Source organism: Microplitis mediator, chromosome 1 (assembly GCF_029852145.1).
Source record: "Microplitis mediator isolate UGA2020A chromosome 1, iyMicMedi2.1, whole genome shotgun sequence".
NCBI lineage: Eukaryota > Metazoa > Arthropoda > Insecta > Hymenoptera > Braconidae > Microplitis > Microplitis mediator.
In genome coordinates this window covers 10,168,894-10,190,915 of record NC_079969.1, presented here as the reverse complement: position 1 = coordinate 10,190,915, position 22,022 = coordinate 10,168,894, and the positions used below count along the sequence as shown (strand labels likewise).

General features: G+C 29.6%; 1 protein-coding gene across 2 annotated transcripts in view; it reads left to right on the top strand.

Annotated features, from left to right (window-relative positions):
- The first annotated feature begins 3,303 nt into the window (after positions 1–3,303).
- Positions 3,304–22,022, top strand: part of LOC130674144 (lachesin-like) — a 57,623-nt gene continuing 38,904 nt past the window's right edge. For both annotated transcript variants that reach the window (XM_057479419.1, XM_057479415.1), the window contains exon 1: positions 3,304–3,386. In XM_057479419.1, coding sequence (XP_057335402.1) covers positions 3,320–3,386 — 67 coding nt within the window. In that variant the 5' untranslated portion in view covers positions 3,304–3,319. The remainder of the gene's footprint in view (positions 3,387–22,022) is intronic.

Here is a 22,022-nt window from a genome sequence, read left to right as displayed (position 1 = left end):
TCTAATAAAGATTCTATTTTAAACAACTCGTTTATTTCTATTTATTTTTTTAGTTTTTAAAAATATTTATAGAGACCTCTTTTTTCGTCAATTAAATTATTTATAAAAAAGTATTGATAGACTCAATAGTTAATAAATAATTTCAATTATAATCATAATTTTAAAATTTGAAAAAAAAACTAATCTATTATTATAGTAAAAATAATAAATTTATTTATTCAAAATAAAAGATAATGAATAATTTAAAAAAAATTTGTGTTTAATTTAAATTTAATTACTCAAAGTTTATTAATTAAAATAGTTAGTTGAAAAAAAAAGGGGGTAAAGTTTTTCGAGTACAGCCGATCGAGCAAATTAAATGATAGTGTGAGGGGTTTAATAGGCATGCGGAGGGATGATGTAAGTTTAAGTTGAGTTAGGAGTGTGTTAAAGCGTGAAAATAGATAGATTGAGGTACCCAAATGTGGGAGTAAGCCAAAGTAAAGAGAATCAGCCAGAAAATGGGAGAGGGAAGAGAGTGAAGTAAATTTATCGGCATGTATCCATCCATCCATCCCTTCTATTCCTTCTCTTATGTAAACTCATTTGCTGTTGCTGTCTATGACTTCAGAAAGCTCGTTAGTCAGTGCGATACGTTAACGAAACCTTTTGTAAATCAACAAAACTTAAATTTATATCGATCATTTAACTCACTCGATGTTTATTGATCCCGATCTCTATTCTGTTTAGTTGCTCTACTTGCTGTATTTTATTTTTTTATGACTTGCGAGACTTGCTAGTACGATAAGAGATGGATTGGGGGTTAATATCCGTAAGAATATCAGGAATAAAACGGACGATTACAAGATCTTTCACTCCAATGGATTTCCTGTCGTTTGAATACCCACACGCCTATACTTAAAAAAAAAAATTTTTTAGAAAATTTTTACTCGAGAATTTTTGAAAATTTTTTTGTATCTAAACCTAGTATTGTGGGTACTCATTCTACTCGAAATTACCTCGGCTACGATACCCTAAGACTAATTTTGAAAAAAAAAAAAAAAATTTTTTATTTATAAACAACCCTTTTTTATCTCCTTTTGAATACAAAATTATAAATGCCATAAAAAATAAAAATATCGTTGGTTTTATTTAAATAAAACTCAAATTTATATCGATATTAACCCATCGGATGTTTATTGATTCTGATCTCAAGTCTCTTTAGTTCCTCTACTTTTTCTGTACTTTATTTTTCATGACTTGCTGGGCTTGCTGGTACGGTGAATACAAGGAATAGCATAGGACGGAAAACTACTTGGTACCGATACGATGAACCACCAAATCGCTTAAAACTATACTCAGTACTCAGGTAATCGATAATTCTACAGTCGACTCATGTTCTACCGCAAAATGTTCTCTATACAACATTTAAATACTCGCGGGTTGTCACGGTTTATAAATGGCTGACGGTGATATTGATGCTGATGGTTAAAAATTCATTTCGATTTATATTATTCCGGGTTATTAAAAATTCAAAAGGACCAATGACGTTTGACTGAGCTTTTTTTTTATTTTAACTGATTTGTATTTTGTTATTAATAAAATATAGGTCAGTTTGATGGAGGGAGGAAGAGAGGGAAAAGATTGAGCTGAGTTTAATTGGGTTTTGTTATTTTAAATAATGGATAGTTTTTATTTGTTGGTGGCGAGTTTTCCTCAAAAACTGGTTGGGGAAGTATTGATTTTTTTTTATTACTGGTGTTTGATTGTTTAGGATTTAGTATACAGAGGTAAGATGGACTAATAAAAGATTTTATAAAAAAAATAAAAAATTTATGTAAAACTTTTTTAAGGCAAAATAGGTCATACAAAATTGAATTATTGAAATAAAAAAAAATATTTTTGTTTTTTAAATATAATTTTTAAACCGGGGTAAGATGAGTTATTAAAAGAAATTTTAATATTTTTTTTTTTAATTCTAAGGCAGTGAAAATCATTTTTTTTTTAAATATTTTAACGCGGGGTGAGATGGGTATTAGGGTGTTCGTTAAAAGTTAAATTTTCTCAGACGCCTCATAAAAAGCTTCTTTTTAGTGAAAAAATACGTGGGAAATTTGGTTTTTTCTTTTGAAGTCAAAAAAACACGTGCTTCAGAACGATCAAATTCATTTTTCGATACAATCGCGGTTTTTTTTTAAATATCTCATGAAATATGCAGATTAAAGGAAAAAATCATACGAACAATTTTGTATAAAATTAAATTCTTGACAAAAAAGGTCATATTCATTTTTTTTATAAAATGTGTATTTATAAAGTCTTACGAATATTTAAAATAACTTTTTTTTCTTAAATATAGACAACTTCGTAACCCGTAACATATCAATCAGTAATACTTGTTATAGTTTCTATATACTTAGAAAAATGTTATTTTCAACATTTGTAATCCTTAAAACACTCAATTGACGAGATCTAAAAAAGTTTTTTTGAAATATCTTCATAGATACACATTTCATAGAAAAAATGAACATGTCCTTTTTTGTCAAGAATTTAATTTCCTACAAAATTGTTCCTATAAGTTTTTCCTTTAACTTGCATATTTCATGAGATATGGAAAAAAACCGCGATTGTATCGAAAAATGAACTTTGATCGTCCTGGGACACATGTTCTTTTTACTTAAAAAGACAAAACCAAATTCCCCACGTATTTTTACACTAAAAAGAAGCTTTTTATGGGGCGTCTGGGAAAATTTAATTTTTAACGACCACCCTAATAGATATTGACTAAAAAAAATTACCAAATCTACTATCCAAATTATCTAAAAAAAATAATTCTCCTAGCGACTAAATTAATCCCGTGACCCTAAAAAAATATATTTATAAAGATGTCAAATATTTTTGTTGGACAAAATGAGTAATTGATCGTGATTGAAAAGCACCTGACATTTGTCACCCTCAAACAATCGACTTTGACATATTCTCTCATAATAATCTCATCTTTTAAATTTAATTATAAAAATGATGTATGGACATACAAAATGATTGATTAGACCGCACAACACCATAACTTATTTAACTGGATTTTTAAAAATAATTTAATTATTAAAAGTTAATTTAAAAACAAAAAAAACTTTTTTTACTTCCGACTAAAAACGAAAATTAAAAATTAAAGGACTCATAGAAAAATAAAATTAATAATTAACAATTTGGTTACTTTTCCTTACCGGGGATGAAATTTTTAGCGCGCAGACGCACAGTTTGGCGGGAGAACAGCGACCCTTGACTAGTCAGAATAATATACCAGGACTTAGTTGATGTTCGCGCGTCAATCTGTAACGTAACAATGTTTGTACTTGCGTTAATTATCTGTGTACTTGCTTCTGTAAACGCTTTTACTGATCCAGCTGCAGGTAAAAGAATTTAATTATTTATTTTTTGTTTACTTTTAATTTATTCTTCATATATTTTTAATTACTAATTTACATTTTAATTAGTTCACTATTTTTAAATTATCATAACTCATTACCTATTGATTTTATCAAATAATTTGTCTGAACACTTTTTATAGGAAATTAAATTCTCTACAAAAAAGGTATCTGTTGATTTTTATATAAAATTGATAGTTTACCTGATATTTAAATTTTAAGTACTAATTATATAAATTGCTATATTTTTTTTTGTTTAAATTAAAATACTGCCTAAATTATTGAAGATACGAAAAAAATTAACTGAACTAATTTTATAGGAAATTAAATTCTCTACAACAAAAGTCATAGTGATTTTTTATCTAAACCCAGTAGTTTACCCGTAATTTAAAAATAATAAATAAAAAATTACCAATATTTAGATGTTTTTATAAAACTAAGAAAGAAGTGACTCAATTAGTAAAAATTAATGAGAAACTGTGAATATGATAAAGATCAGATCTAGTTAACTAGCTTGGTCTATTACTCACTTGTCGCGCAAAATAAGTCGGCATATAAATAAGTAAAACAAAATAAAATATATATAAATTGTGGTAGTAAGTGAGTTTAAAAAGGGCACGTACGAAAACGGGTTTAGATAAAATACAAAGCTATCGAACAAAAGCTTAATCTATTGTTTCCAATGTCAGGTTAATTAATTATTTATAAAAAAAAAACCAGCCAGGTACGATGAACCTTAGCGTGATAACTTAAACAAAACCACCCACTGCGAAGCATCCGCTTTATTTCCATTTTAAAAATACGGTTTTTTTATTTTTTTTTTAAATAAAAATAACAAGAGGTTACTATTGTATTTTATTTTATTTTTTTTTTTTGCGGACTAACGAATGCTAGGAAGTTAAAAAAAAATATATTCATAGACATATTACTTGCGGAAACTTAACCCCTGACTCTCTAGGGAGTGAGTGAGTGAGGGAGGATGTGAGGAAGTGAGTGAGTGAGTTCTAGAGCGCGAGTTTCTGCCAGCGATAAATTCACTTTGCGGAGTAGTTCAAGACCCGTGTATGCCGACGAGTGCAGTCACCAATCTCAAAGATAATAGTCCCTGTTCACGCCAAGTACTCTTTCGATCCGATTTAACAGCCTTCATTTCCCTCTTAATTTCCAATCTTTTATCTATTATTCTTTTTTTCCCTTTTTTTATTTTAACGCTAAACACTAGAATGGATATACTAGCTGGTGAAGTAATTACTAGAAATCTGATGGTACTTCAAGTGCAGAAAAAAATAAAAAATTAATTTTTTTGTCGGTTTTGATTTTTTTGTTTGTTTGTTTGTTTGTTATGATTTGTGTCAGCAACGGAAATTATTGGAATGACGTTAGCAATTATTGTGTCGGAATTTGTGACAATCGTTTAATTTTAATATGATATTATTTCATTATTATTATTATTATTATTATTACGAGCAACCTGCAGTCACTCTATGACTGCCCGAGTATTACTACAAATATATTTATTGAATATGATTTGAATTTAACTGTTTATTGAAATCTATACTCTAGAATCTTTTGTTTATTTCTGTTATCATTAAAATTTAATAAGACCAATTTCATTATTGACTCGCAAATTGATTGATTTTAATGATTGTATCATCATGGGATTCTTAAAAAAAAAATCTACACATGATCAAATTTTTTGGTGTTAGTCATCTAATATATTTTTTTATCATTGATGTCAAATTAAATCTGTTAAGTTTTCATAACCATAGAAGAAATGGCATAGACTAAATTTTTTTCATTTTCTTTCAATCATATATATATATATATATATATATATATATATATATATATATATATATATATATATATATATATATATATATATATATATATATATAACAGTTTTATATATTTATTCCAACTTAGTGACAATAGAATTAAAATATTATTCGAGAAAATAATTATGATCATCAATTTTTTACACGGGATATAATGTAATTTGAATGATATAAATACACAGTAAAAAATATTGTGTTAAAATCAACACAATCTGTGTGTTAGAAACGGTCCACACAATATTTGTGTTAATTTTCAACACAAAATTTATGTTAAAATTTCAACACTTTTTTTGTGTTGATTTTAAAGTAACACTTAATAAATGTTGATAATATCGATTCTTATACTAAGTAACACTTTTAAAGTGTAGAAGAGTAAATCGATTAAAAATTTTAAAGTAACACAAAGAATTGTGTTGATTTGACACAAAATAATCAACACAAAAATTTTAACACGGACCGTTTTTAACACAGATACACAATATTTTTTACTGTGTAAGTTGATTTATCTTGAAACTTAACAATAAAAAAGAATTTAAAATATGAAAAGGCACAAATTCAAATCAAGACGTTTCTAATGATACCAAATTTAATAACATTAACTTACTTTATTATATAGATATGACGGGAACAAAATTTTCCTTAATATACTCTTTACAATATAGATTATTATTATTTTGATTGTATTTGATGTTTTATTTATACACGGAAAAAAATATATTAGGTGGTGCAACATGAACCAGTCTAGGTGGGTCACCATGAAAAATCATGTTGCGGTAAGATGACATTCATGTTGCATCAACATGATTTTTAATGGTGACCCACCTAGACTGGTTCATGTTGCACCACCTAATATATTTTTTTCCGTGTAGGGTTTTTAAATTTAAATAACTTGAAAACTATTCAGTCTATGAAAAAATATATGCAAACTTTTCTATTAGGAAATTAAATTTTCTACAAAAAAGTTTATGTTAAATTTTTGATAAACGTGATAATGTAATTAGAAGTATAATTTAAATCTCTAGACCTAGAATATATATCATTAAGAAAATAAGAAAAATTCAGTTCCCGCCATACCTTCGTAATAGAATTAGTTGATCAGTTATGATGTTATTAAATTTGGTATCGTTGTAAAGGTCTTGAGTTAAATTTGTGAATTTTCATAGTTTCCGATATCTTTATACAATTGTTAGCTCAATATCTTAACGTTTTATAAATAGTTATATATACACAGAGAGAAATTTATGGTAACCGTTCCTAGTACATTTATGAAATATCATCCCATACCGTTATGGTAATGATTACTTAGAATTATGGGATATAGGCCCATACTTTCTGGTATTAGTTCCCATAAGTACGGGAACAATAACTATCAGTATGGTAACAGTTCCCATTCCATGCAGGAGCTGCAAGAGTTGAACAACGGGGCCCTCCTTGGCCCAGCACTGGGGAACCTAGCTTTGGCTCATCTCTATTGGCCCATGCTTGGCTCAAGATTGGGTACTCAGTCCTGGCCATCCAATGGCAAGCCAGACTTGGGCCAAGACTGGGTGACCTATCCTTGGCCATTAAAATGATTACCCAGACTTGGGCCAAGACCGGGTAACCGAACCTTGGCCATTCAATGGCAACCCATGCTTGGGCCAGGACTGGGTGTCCCTGCCTTGGCCGTTACAATAATTACCCAGACTTGGGCCAAGGTAGGATTACCCAAGTTTGACAACAGCGTTATGGTAAACCCTATCAACTTAAAAATTTTTTTTATATCTCTAATTCTAGTTGATATTTTTTATAAATAAAATATATTAGACGACTAATAAGAATAATTAAACTGTGTAAATATTTTTTTTTTAAGAATTTTATGATTATAAAATTATCTAAATCAATAAACTTGGGAATGAATTATGAAATATTTCGTATTAAACTTTGATAATAATTAAAATAAAAAAAGTAACTGAGAGTTTATTGGTAAGAATTTAATAACCAATTAAATATAAATTATATTTAATAAATTTTGTAGTGATACTCGGGCAGTCACGTAGTGACTGCGGTTGCTTGTTTTTATCAAAACTTGATGGATTGAAAATTCCCAAATATTTAAATTGAAATTTTGGATAAAGGAGTGGGCTTACATAAAAATATATAGAGACCTTTTTTGTAGCAAATTTATTTTTCTACAAAAAATATCTTTAAAATTTTTTGAATGACTTGATAGATTAATTATAATTTAAATTTAAAGGATGAATTTATTTCATAATCATGTGAAATTAATAAAAAAAAATAATAATTTTGAATAAAAATATAATGAGTGATGGTGATGTAAATTTGATCCAATTACTGAGCTTTAATTCTCATTAACGTCAGCACTGCGACATTGGAACGCTTTGGACAGATATCACGTTTGTCGTCTTTAACGTCAAAGATAAATTTTAAAACGAATAACATCATTTGTCTAACTGCTATAAATTATAAAACAACAATGCTTACATTAAATTGTTTTGGTAAATAATTTAAAATAATATAATTCACTTTTATTATTTTATTTTATTTTATTTTACTTTATTTTTTACTCCCATTCATTTCCTTTGTCTTGAAAAGGGAGCAAGAGCTTTGTGATTATTGACATAAAAGGGAAGTTACATTTTTAATGAGAAATATGAACTCATTGATGTCTATGAATCACAAGTACAGAATATATATAAAGTTAGAAACATATATTTTATTATTTCAATATTCGTAATCACGATTCATTGGATTCATTCTGTAAATGTACATCAAATAAATAACAAACTTCCATAGAATTAATTATAAATTTTTAATCAAATACTATCATCAATAACTCATTATTTTTTATTTACTCAAGTAAATCGAACCGTATAAAAAGTAATCAAAAATATTTACAAATAATTAGTGCCATTTTTTTTTCAAATTACAAAAAAAAACAATTACTAAAAAATTTTTTTTTTCACCGTACTCTCTAAACTAACTAATTTCCTATCGTTTGAATACTCAGGTGAGTATCTTTAAAAAAAGAAAAATTTTTTCTCAAGATTTATTTGTTAAAAAATTTTTTTTCGAAACCCATCATCGTTGGTACTCTTTTTACGCGTAATCACCTCAGAAACAAGATACCAGCATTGATTTTTACTAAATAATTTTCTGGCACGATAAATTAAAAAATTACTACACGCAAAAAAATAAATAATAAATTTTATCCGGATATTCATTCATTTTTATTGTTTGAACAATAAACCCGCATCAAAGAAGGTAATTCTTAAATAATATTATATTGAAAGCGAAAAAGTATAAGAGTGATTCTCTAAAATATATTGATATAAAAAAAAAAATTGTCACTCTTGGTCTTTAAATTTTATTGTTTGAAATGATAAATACGTCATCTTGCCATGTAGGTATAGTCGGATTAATAATACTTTAGGTTAATTCTTTTACATACATTGGAAGCCCACAAACACAAGTAAAATTTGATTGTTTCAAACTATAAAAACTGATGCGCTTAAGATATACTTTCTACAATTTGAAGAAAGTAATAATTATATAACGTTGTGTGTAAAATCATTTGCTCGACATTGAAAATTTTATTTATCACACTAAATGTTTTTTTACTTTTTTACTATAAACTTTAATGTTCCAAACGGCGAATGTTGAAGCACAAACGTTATATCATTATAATTTAATTTTTTTATCTACCAAACAGTAATTTCTATTATTTGTAACATGATTTATTTACATATAAACTGTAAATTTCAATATTCAAATTAAAATTATTATAATTTATTCTATAAAACTACTAAATTACTGTTTGAAATGATATTAAATTGTGACCACGTTATAAAATTTTAGTTATCAATTATTAATTTTGATAATTCATTTTTTTGCGTGTACCTATAAAAAAAACAATTAATTTGTCAATTAGCTTGATTAGATTGTTAAATATTATACATACTTCTCGTTACTTGACAAAACAAAACAATACAATTAAATACAATGTTAAGTATATAATATATCTATATACATATATACATAGGTTTCAATTAATTACTATCTTTCCCATTGTTTGTGAGTGATTTAACGTCTGACTGGGTCTAATTCGCAAACATGAGCCACTGGTCCTTGGACAACACTCAGTGGTATGTTTATACAGCAAATCGGTTCAAACCCGGTTTCCAACTCAACACAATAATATTAACCAACCGAATATTTAAGGATAATTTCACACGTTTATCTCTCACGCATTTCTTGTTTTACAAAAAAAAAAAAGTATACAAGTGCTCTAATTATTAAAAATAATTATTCATCTTAATAAATGTTTATTTTATTTTAATTTAATAATTTATAAAAATTAATTATGCAAATAAAATTATCAATTGCGCTCATTTTTTACGTCCGTAAAAATATAAAAAAGCAAAGAAGACGACAATTGTGATGTTTAATCTCGACGCCTGGTTATGAAGAGACGAGAAATTAAAATGTGAATAAAAATAATAGAGGAGGGAAAAAAAAAAATTAAAATTAAAATAAAATGGATGTTGGGAAAGAGAAAACATTGTCGTCGTGTATAGGAATAGGATGAGGAAGAGGCTGTGGAATAATTTTATATTTTCACGTCACGCGTACTCTGGCAGCTATCGATCTTTAGTCTAGTGTACTAGAGTGATTGACGTGTTGGAAAAACATGCTTTTATTCATTCATCGCCCGGCGAATTACTTTTTTTATGAGAGTACTTCCTTTTTTTTTTTGGTGAGCATGAAACTTGGTGTGATATTGATTATCAGAGTGCGTTAATTGCTTGAAAGCTTTTCAATAGCTTTTTTTTCTTATTTTAAATGCTGGATCCTTTACTCCAACCGATTTCCTGTCGTTTGAGTACCAACATGTCCATATTTAAAAAAAAATTTTTTCAAAAGTTTTAACCTGACAATTTTTGAAAAACTTTTTTGTATCCAAACCTAATATTGTGGGTACTCATTCTACGCGAAATTACATCAGTGATAAGATTCTAACACAAATTTTGGAAAAAAAAAATTTTTTTTAATTAATAACCAGTTCATTTTATTTCGTTTCTAATAAATGTATAAATGTCATAAAAAATAAAAATAGCCAGGGTCTTATTTCCTTCAGGATTTCGTAATTACTTGAATTTTGAGTACAGAAAAAAAAGAAAGAGATAATAATAACTTTTAAAAAGTTAAACATTCCGTAAATTGTACAACTTCAGAGTTCATGCTTAGCAGTAGAAAGAAGCGGTACAAAAAAATATATGTAGAAAAAGACTATATTGCAAATTCCACGCATACAAAGGGAAAGACAAAAGCTCCGTATAAACAACGCAGGAAAAAAAAAGTTAAAAAATGTGTTGCGCGATAGTAAGCGATTGTGCTACAGCAAAGGTTGTTTACATCTCATTCATTCTACCCCGGCTTAACTGAGGTTAGTTGGTCCAGCAAACGCGGAAGAGGAAGGAGAGGGAAACGAAAACTCACTACATACGCAAAGCGGTACGGGTTGTTTGAAAGATAGATGCTTCAAGCGGTTCTTAACCTAAACATCAGCCTACTGTCTTGGGTACTGTGAATTTTATGTCCACTTTACTTCTATATATATATATATATACATATATTTATTTATTTATTTATATAAGAATCCCCTACTACTCGTAAAAAGAACAATTTTAATGGTATCTTTGTACGATCAGCGGATATGTTTTCTTTACTTTTCTATTACTGCTGGTTTATTTTCTTTAAAATACCCGGTTGTTATTTATCGGTTTCTTTTAATGACCGTTACAAAAACATACCTCAGTAAATGCTAACACTAACTCTTTTAAAACCAACTATTTTTTATTTTTAAATAATTAAATTTTACTCTTATATTTTTTTAATCTTATTTTTTTTAATTTTATCTTATTTAAAAAAAATTTTTTTTTTAATAGTTTTAAAATTCTGTACTTAAACGATTCATTTTTCCCCATTGAAAAAGTTAACTTTTTATTAAATTATAAAATTATCTACTAAATTAAAAAAAAATTCCAATTTAAAAAGTTAATATATATCCAACCCATTTTACCCCATTTAAAAAATTTTTTATATAAAAATATTCGTGAAGATTAAGAATAGTAGAGAGTGCGTGTACAGAGCCTCTATATAGCGTAACATCTTAGCCTTACTTATGTATGTAGTTATGATTCACAAAAATATCAGATAATTCTAAAATACATTTAAATTTAAATAAATTTAAAATCAATATTAATAACTGGAATTATTTTATAATATAAAAATTATAAAATTGCTTCAATTTAAACAGAGTTCATGTGTAGTCTAGGTATTTTGCCATAAAAGGTTTTTTTTTAGCTCAAACGATCCTTCACTTGTACGTTATGAAAACTTCAACGCGTTTTTTTAAATTTTAGTTTCTCTACATAGAAAATACAGTTAACTAGAAACAAGAAAATTATTCTTGGTACAAGAAATTTTTTTTTTTAACAATTCGGAAAATCAAAATTTTCTTGTACCAAGTAAATAATTATCTACGGCATTGAGACTGCATTTTGTTGGACTGTGGTCGAAGGCTAGGACGGGACATGCGTCCATCCTACGGAACAGAGATCTCGAAGAGGTTCTGGCCCAAGGAGGGGACTATGGCTCTCGTAGCTACCATTTCAGATACAACTACAAAGTCCTCTTTCCAAACAGGTAGGAATGGAAAGTAGAGAGCGATGAAATCCTATCCTCCCAAGGGCTAGTCTGGTTTACAGACGGGTCCAAAAGGGTAGAGGGAGCAGGAGCGGGAATTTATAGCGGCGGACCCAAAACTGAGATATCTCTCAGGCTGGGACACACTGCCTCTATTTTTCAGGCAGAGGCATATGCGATATGGGCCTGTGTAAAGCATATTTTAGAGCTAGATCACAGGAACAAACACATATACATATGCAGTGGCAGCCGTGCAGCTCTCAAAGCACTCACATCTGTCGTGGTGACTTCAAAGCTTGTACAGGACTGTATTACACTCGCTAACAAACTAGCGAGCGCCAACTATGTCAATCTCATTTGGGTATCGGGTCATAGCGGTATAAAAGGGAATGACATAGCAAATGAATTAGCAAGGGCAGGGGCCTGCAAAACGGGCCCCGAGCCAGTCTGTTCAATTCCGGTGCTTTTGTGCTTTATTAGAAACCACTTGGCTCAATAGACCTGTGACAGGTTCTTGGACTTGTGGCTTGAGGCCGGAGGCATGCGACATACAAGGGCACTAGTTGAAGGACCATCGAAGTCGCTAGGTACCAGCCTAGTAGAGCTCGATAGATCCAAACTGAGGATTATTGTCGGGTTCGTTACAGGGCACTGGTTTACCGGGAGGCATCTGAAGTTCATGGGCATCAACGATGACTCGGTATGCCCCAGATGCAATTCAGAGGACGAAACTCCTCTTCACTTGCTGAGCCAATGCAGGACCTTAGAGGATGTAAGGAAAGACATCTTGGGGATCTGTGATGGTACTCGGCCTAACCTATTGGAGGTTGGCATGGGCAGATTTCTGCGATTCTCGAAATCCATAAATCTGCCAATTCAACCTTAATTTAACGAGAATTGACCTAGTATGGCCGAGTACAATGGTTCAAAAGAACTGAGTGCTCGGCTCTACACCAAACAAAGGCGTCAATTCTCACTTCACTTCAAATAATTATCTTGAATCAAAATTTTATTTCCTCTAGTCAACATATTTTTATGCTTAAACCAACAAATTTTTACTTGTTTCAAGAGTTTTTATTTCTTAATATAACCAATATTTTTTTAAAGAAAGATATGTTAGTTTTTTTTAGCAATATTGCATTTTTTTGTTTGAAGAAAATAAAATTTCTCGGGATAAGTACTATTCTTTCAACACAAGACTGTTTGTATGCTCCAACCAAGAACAAAAGTTACTTGAACCAAGAGAAAACTTTCTTGGGAGAAAAGATAGATATGGAGGGGAAAGTCACCGGTGCTAGGCAGCAGCAGCGGGAATAGTTCGGTGCTCGCCACTAGATCACGCCCAGCCTCATGTGGTGGCCGTTAACGAACATATTTTAGAACTATTATATTCCAAACTTGGAAACAATTCTGGCCCGAGTACTCCTCCGTTATTCAACAAAGCGATAGGTACCTTTTTAAGTGGTGTAATATAGTATATCCTATATAACATAATGACAAAAAATTTTATTATCAATGTTTCCACGAATAATTTCTCTTAGAGGAGGTGGGAAGATTGAGCGCCCCAATAAAATGAAGAAAAAAAAGCAAATAACGCGTTGGAAAATTAGAGATATTTTTTACTACATGCATTCTTAATTTAATAATCATTAAATAAACTTTTTTATTTAATTATTATAAACAACGTATAATTAACTCATAAAAATCTCTTTTACTAGTAACCCACAGAGCCCCTAACAGTTTACCCAGTGATCGACGTTAGAAGCCTCTCTGACTATTTTATATTAACTGAATTGATACACAATATCGATTTACTGCGAATTAAACTAGCTGCACTTACCGTACACATCCGCGTTGAGGGTATCCATAATATTTTTGGAACAGGAGAACCAACCGCAGTTCTTTCTGCAGGTCCAAGTACGGAAGGCACAGATGAAGAATTTCTGGAAATTAAAAATAATAATTTTATAGCGTACTCTCTTAAATATGAAATAGTGAAATTAGTGACTATTCACTATTTGCTAGTGAAAAGTATATCAGTAATTCAAATAGTGGTATACTTTGCTCTAGCAATAAGTGACTATTCACTGCCAAATAGTGATTTTCACTAATTCGTTTTTAGAGAGTACTTAAAATAAATGCTAATCAATTTTATAACATGTTTATAAATGTAAAATAAAGCACTTCAATGAGCGTCTGATAACTTATCACTAATCACTTCAATTACTGTCTAACTATTTTAAAACTAATCACTATAAAGAGCGTCTGATAGCTTAAAATTAATCACTTTAATGAACGTCTGACTATTTTAAAACTAATCATTACACAGAGCGTCTAATAGTAATCAAATCACTATTCACGTCGTATCCTCTCGTCTTGTGATATTAACAATATCTTCAAGAAATAGTCCCGCTCGTCTCTTAATCCATGTAGTTTTTGTTTGCCTATAATCTTAAATATTTCTCTATTATCATTGCGGAACCTGAATTTCCGTTTCGTTTGTTTCGGCTTTAATGAAAGGCAAACTATTGATAAGAGTTACGTTGCTCCCATAGTTGTAATGGAGTTGGTACATCACTGTTATTTAATTCAATATTTTCTTTTTCTAATGTACTGACCCATCTAGGAGGATCAAATAGGTTAGAATCGGAAGGATGATTACTATCATAATCCAGTAATAAAGGTGCATCGTCATAGTCTAGAAGTTTAATAGACGTATTTTACTTTGCTAATCGTCTTTTTTCTTCCTCTTACGCTCTAACTCTTTCATCGCTGCATTTCTTTCTTTTGACATCAAAAAGAAATACATTATTATCATACCATAATATAAATCCTTACTACTGTTTTGGACATGCGAGTCGTTTCAAACATTCAAACGTTAATTGGAAAAGACGAGTTTTAAAAAATACAAATTTTTAAAAAATACTAAAAAAAGTGAAGAAATGAAGGCAATAATTTGTTCTTAATGTTATTATATAGATATTAGAGTGAGCCAAAAAAACCAACCTATCGAATTTACGTCTTAAAAAGGACCTATATATCGAGAAAAAATTCTTCCATTGGGCAAAATTTTTAGCTCAATTTTAAAAGGTATCGGTAGCCATTTGAAATTTCTCATTTAAATAACATGCAAAAAAATTTTTTTGATTAAAAATATTATAACTTTTGAACCATGTGAGACAAAAATTCGGCTCTAGAATATTCTTGTAGGGCATTAAATTTCTTAAAAGAAAGTCCTAGGAGTCGAATTTGTAAACTTGATATTTCGTATACTAACAGACTATCAAAGTCTAGAGTAAACAGAATCATACAAATTTAAGGCTTTATTTGGATTTCCCAAATATTTTTCTTTTATTGTGATCGATAACAAAATATTATTTGTTACAACGTGGATATTGTTGGTGATTTCATTGCACTACATGTAGAACAAATTTTCTCGTATTGATATTTTTATGATAATAAAGCCTTAAATTTGTATGATTCTGTTTACTCTAGACTTTGATGGCCTGTTAGTATATGAAATATCAAGTTCACAAATTCGACTCCCAGGACTTTTTTTAAAGAAATTTAATACCATACAAGAATATTTTTGAGCCGAATTTTTATCTCACACGGTTCAAAAGTTATAATATTTTTAATCAAAAAAAATTTTTTTGCATGTTATTTAAATGGAAAATTTCAAATGGCCACCGACACCTTTTAAAATTGAGCTAAAAATTTTGCCCAGTGGGAGAATTTTTTTCTCGATATATAGGTCCTTTTCAAGACATAAATTCGATAGGTTGGTTTTTTTGGCTCACCCTAATAGATATATAACAGAATTTTATATGTAATGTAAAATAGAAGTAATTAAATTTTTTCGACCTCTTGCAATTTTACTTAATTGTTTAAACTCAGACATTATACTATTGTTCTATTATTCAAGCAATTTTTAAACTTTTTTCAGTATGAACAAGAAAGTTTGTTGTTTCTTTTAACCTGTCGCTATATTGCAATAGGAGTGCGTTGGTACTGGTGAAGATATTGAATTACTAATTAGACTGAAGACTCATTTAAATAAACTATTTAATTAAAAATAAATTCAAGGATCGTATTAAATTTAAAAAAGAACAATTTAACATTTAATAAATAATTTTCGTTTGTGTCGAAGAGGGAAACAATGATGATGAACAGGAATAAATAAAAATAATGAAATTTTGAATCGGGTATTAAATAAACATTCAAACTGTTATGACTCGGTTCAAGTTTATATATTATATATTATTTTAGCCCGAGGTGATTTTAACCGTCGGTGAATATACACACGCGACGCGGATAATAATCGGGTCTTTGAAAATATCCTCGGAAGTTTGAGAATGCAATTGAGCCAGGTGTCGCACGCTATAAGAAAAAGGATAACGATAGACTAGACAACAAGTGGAAGTAGAACAAGTATAAGAAGTTGAAGAAGTATAAGAAGTAAAAGACATAGCAGGAGAGTAGAAAGTAGTTTGCAACGTCAATAGCACCGCGTGAAAACTGCACCGGTAGAGATAACGCTCTCACCCATCCTCTCTTATACTACTCAGTTAAATTATTTTCTACGGAAAAGACAATCTACTCTCGCCGGAGGGATTCTAAAGAAAATCAAAGGACGTTAAAGACACCACCCCGGATAAGATATAAGGATTTTGCAGACTAATCCATTATTCTCGAATTCTTTCTCATAACCATTGACTTATACTACTGCTATTATTACTACAAAAGCTGAGCAAAAGTATAGTTCAACTCGTTTTCCATTAAATGTTAAATTCAAAAAATAAAAATTTTTTTTCTTTTTTTAATGGGTGACTATTTTTTAAATTATCCAATTTCCTACGGTTTGAGTACCCACATGCCTATAATTCGATTACAAAAATTTTTTCGAAAAAAATTTTTGATTTCAAAACTTAGGGTTGTTGGTATTCATGTTTCTAGAAATTACACAAAAAGTATGATCCAAATACTAGTTTTAATAAAAAATAAAGTTACTCCTCAGTTATTTAAAATAATTGAGTTTTAAAGTAAAAGGAACCGGTCAGACTAAGATATGCGGATTTTAAAAAACTAATTTATTATTCTCTTATACTTTCTCATAACCATCGACTTATACTACTACTATTATTAATACAAAAGCCGAGTCAGTAAAAATATAATTCAACAGGCAGTTTTCAATTCAATGCCTTATGCCTTTCATTTCTATTTTAATAATGCCTTAAGCTTTTTATTATTTTATTGACAGATAAAAGAATAAGGATTCAAGGAAGTTATAACAATAGATATAAAAATAATATTCGTGCTTATTTGGGAGATTGTTTGACTTTGAATTAGCGATCGCGAGCGCTAATGCTTCGACGATTACTCGGGTCTAATATAAGCGAATGAAAATCGATTTTCAGTCTAATAGTATGGGTATAGTACGTAGTATACTGAGCATATTATACCGGATACGAGTAATTTCTGACACGCAAGGTTGTTCCAATGAAAATTTTATGTCATCACGTTTCGCTGTTTAGGAAATTGTTTTTACGATCCTTTTTTTTTTTAGTGGTCTTAAAAATTATTTTATTTATTTTATTTTATTGTTTATATTTCATAGAGGGTGCGTACACAGAGCTTTTACTGCGTAACAACTTAACCTCCGTCAATTCGTCTGATCTTAGAAAAAACCTCACCCATGGTAGCGCAGGTCATAGATAGCCAGTAGCTTCTCCAGCAGGTGATAAAAGACCGGTGTACTCTACTATAAAGCTGAGGTCTTTGCTTACCAATTACTACCTATGTGTTGAGGTCGCTCATCAGAACTGCAGATACAGTTATTCAATAACCCGGGTCAAAAATTAAACTTGATTCAGGCTCGCTTCACCTTATTTTCTTTTGAAGTTATCGATTTGCCGACGATTTTTCGATGAAATCTCGACTTTTTCGACTTAAATTAAATTTATTAAATTTTTTTCAACCATATGAACTTTTTCATCTTACACGAAAAGAAAATTATGGGAAGTTTTGCTATGCATTATGGGAATGGTTCCCATAATGGTATGGAAATAGTACCTATACTACGATAGGGATGGTTCCCATATATTATGGGAACCATTCCCATAATAGTATGAGAATAGTTCCCATACCATTATGGGAATGGTTCCCATAATGATATGGGAATGGTTCCCATACCATTATGGGAATGATTCCCATAATATTATGGGAATGATTCCCATAATATTATGGGAATGGTTCCCATATTGGTATAGGAACTATTCCTATAATATTATGGGAACTATTCCCATAATGTTATGGGAACCATCCCTATAATATCATTAATTTTTTTTTTTGCACAATAGTGTAGAAATTTCCCGAAATTTGAATTTTCTTGAATGTTTTGTGCTGACAAAAAATTCTTGCTAAAAATTTTAATATTTTTTTGCCAAATACGATTTTTTTTTCAATGTATAATATTATGGGAATAGTTCCCATACTATTATAGGAACCATTCCCATAATATTATGGGAATGATTCCTATAATTTATAGGAATGGTTCCTATAAATTATAGGAACCATTCCCATAAATTATAGGAATGATTCCCATAATATTATAGAAAGTATTCCTATAAATTATAGGAACCATTCCTATAATTATAGGAATGATTCCCATAATATTATAGAAAGTATTCCTATAAATTATAGGAACTATTCCTATAATTATGGGAAACATTCCTATAATTATAGGAATCGCTCCCATAATTTATGGTCGTAATTCCTATGATGGTATAGGAAAAAATTTCACAAAATTATGGGAACCGCTGCCATAATTTTCTTTCCGTGTAGTTTCAACTAATTTGTATTTTTTGATCTTAGTTTGAACTTATTCATTTTTACTTCGAGCACGATGGTCATTCACCTTAATTTTGACTTGCTGAACCAAGTCGAAAAAAAGTCATTTATTTGCCTTACTTTCGCCTTAATATATAAAAATTATTTCACCGTAGTTTTGACTTTTTCGCCTTATAATTTAAGTCTACATTAAGTCAATATTGACTTGATTTAGACTTTTTCGCCTTAAAATTTAAGTCGAACGAGTATAAATCAAGTCGATTTCGATTTGATTTCAACTATTTCGTCTTAAATCGTGACTAAGTAAGCCAGTTAAGTCTAAACCAAGGCGAAAACTCAATGTACTTCATATCTCCGTAAAAAAATGTCGAGTTTGTCTTGTGAAAAACGGCTCCAAATTTCGACTTGGTAAACCAAGTCTAAATTAAGTTTTATTTTTGATCCGGGAATCAATCAATCCAATAAAATTAAACGACTGAAATCCGAATGGATTTAGTTATTTAGTATTCAAAAGACTACTTCAATAACTGAATCCAACTGGTCCAAATTTCATAACGAACAGACCACCGTGTATATTTTGATAAATTACATAGTAACTTTTTTCAACGTTAGCTACGTTTATATAAATAAAAATACACCGTAAAAAATTTCGGTGTAAAAATGGACCCGGAGAACTTTACACGGCCGTGTAGTGTCAAATAACGGCGTAAAATTCTCTCAGTGTAAATTTTTCATCCATGTAATTTTAACACGATGTAATCTACTTTTTTTTACACCATTCCGTGTTACTCGTTGTAATTTTGATTAATGAGCAATAAACGACCATTGAATATTTTTAACTACTCAATCAATAGCTACATTAATTTTATTTAGATATTAAATAGTATTTTTAACATTTCAATATTTTTATGATCAATTTTCTTAACGCAAAATTATCGTGAATTATACATTTACACGTTTAGCGGTATAAAAATTTTTAATTTACACCGTTTAATCCGAAAATTTTTTTACAGTGTATAAGGTAATAAAATGGACAGTATTACTGGAAATTTCTTTAAAACATGATTTCTTAAATACTAAGAAATCTTTTTAAAAGCTAATAAATCCTTCTATTAGTGTGTGATATTATTTAGGTCGTAGACCGCGTATAGTATTTATATATCATCAAAACATAATTTATTGTAGATTGAAAGATGTTTTATGACGAGAAGAAGCAATTTTCTGAGCTAATTACGTCAGGCAGTTGATAGTTTAATTTTTTTTTTATTACTTCCCTGATAGCCTTCTGTAATAACATCTTGACAAAGGGTTCGAAAAAAAAATATATGAAATTAATTTTACTTAAGGGTAGACGTTGATTGCAGAGCTAGACCGGTCAGCTTGCTCTTAGCCAAATAAAAGTGATGGAATATTAAATATTAAATATAAAAAACGTGATGTGAACAGTCAGCAGGATCAGCAATATCATATATTCTTATGTATATATATATAGTACAGATGCGCGATCAAAACTCCACTTGAATTGAATCTAGGGTCGAATTTTATCTGAATGCACTTGTGCAGTTGGTTTGCCGCAGACAAATGACCCAGCTGTTTTAGATAAAATATGTTTTATTGGGACAAGATGAATCGAATTGAAATTATTATGAAAATTGTTTTTTATTTTCATGTTAAAAAATTAGTGAGCAATAATTTTATTGAAAATTAATTTTTTCAATATGAGGTATAATGGGGCACAAATATTTTTGTTATTTAAAAAACTTTTTCGCGAAATTTAAAGAAATTAAATTCTCAAGTAATAATTTTATGAAATTACTATTTTTAAATAAAATTCGGGCGTAATTCGTTGATGGTAATTTAAAAAAGATTAAAACGTTAACAAAAAAATAAAAATAATTTGAGGCACTAAGAACTAAAATAAATAAACAATTTTTTCTATTTAAACTTTGAATTCGTTTACATAACTAACGTCCAAACTCATTTAATTCATTCCCACAAAACATCTTCAATTACTTTCTTGCAAAATAGCTCAGCTCGCGTGACGCCAAACAAACTTTATAACAAGAATCTTATCTAAAAAATATTTACATCCCTAAAAAAAAAAAAATTAAATCGTTTATTTTTTAATTTCCTTGTCATTAAAAAATACTCGTAGAAAATATATATCGGCACTTATTCACGTCGATGACGGCGTTTAATCTCCCTACAAAGATATAATCACCTCGTTTATTTTTATTTCACCCATCTATCCCTAGACATATATATATATTAAAAAATATAAAAAGCAATTCCTCAATTCTTTATAAAGTTTAAATACATGTGCATACACGATCGAGAAAAAAAATTAACTGCTCTCAACTCTGATGTATTACTTATTGATTTCGATTTCCGATATAAATGTTACACTCAATGTTACTTTGCCTCGACAGCGCGATCTTCTTGTATGGGTTCTGTTCTATTCTGTTCTGGTTATACAGCGAGTTTATAAAGAGTGAGTTGTTATAAATCGATAGTTGGCTCACTTGCCAATCTCAGTAAATATTTAAAATGTCGTTGGAATAAACCTTAGGGCTAAGCTAATTTATAAACCATTTAAATTTAATTTAATTAATTTATTGCATTTTACTCTCTGGAGCTAAGAAAAAAAAATCTAATTACCCATAGAATTATTTGGGTTGAGGAGGGTGACATGGAACCGGTTGGTTTGAATTTAAAATCGTTGGGTTGAGGTCACGTTACATCTGATAAATCAAAATGGAGTGCTATGGAATGGAAGGACTAGACCCAGGGTGTGGGCTCAACTCGGTTGATTCGGATGTAGGCAAATATGATGCATGAGTTGGGAATAGGGAGTGTGTGTGTGTGTATTATTTGGTCGAGTTACACTTCGGATTAAACATTTGTTGGGACATTTCGTGCGAGTAGAGGTTAAACCACCCGCGATCATCGTGTCGCTATAACCCACAGTAAAACTAAACAAGAGACTACTGTCGTACCTCGCGCTACCAACTCGGAGTAGAGGGAAAATACCACATTTTACTGCTACAGAAACTATAAAAACGACAGTATAACATGTAATGGCCCTTTTATGGGAGCAATTTTTATTTTTAATCATTTAAATTTTAGAGCTTGAGAAAGTAGAGCAAGTGCCAGAACTGGTCTGACTTGATAATATTTTTCATTTGAAAATACTTTTGGGAGCAAACTATTCGTTTTATGGTTAAAT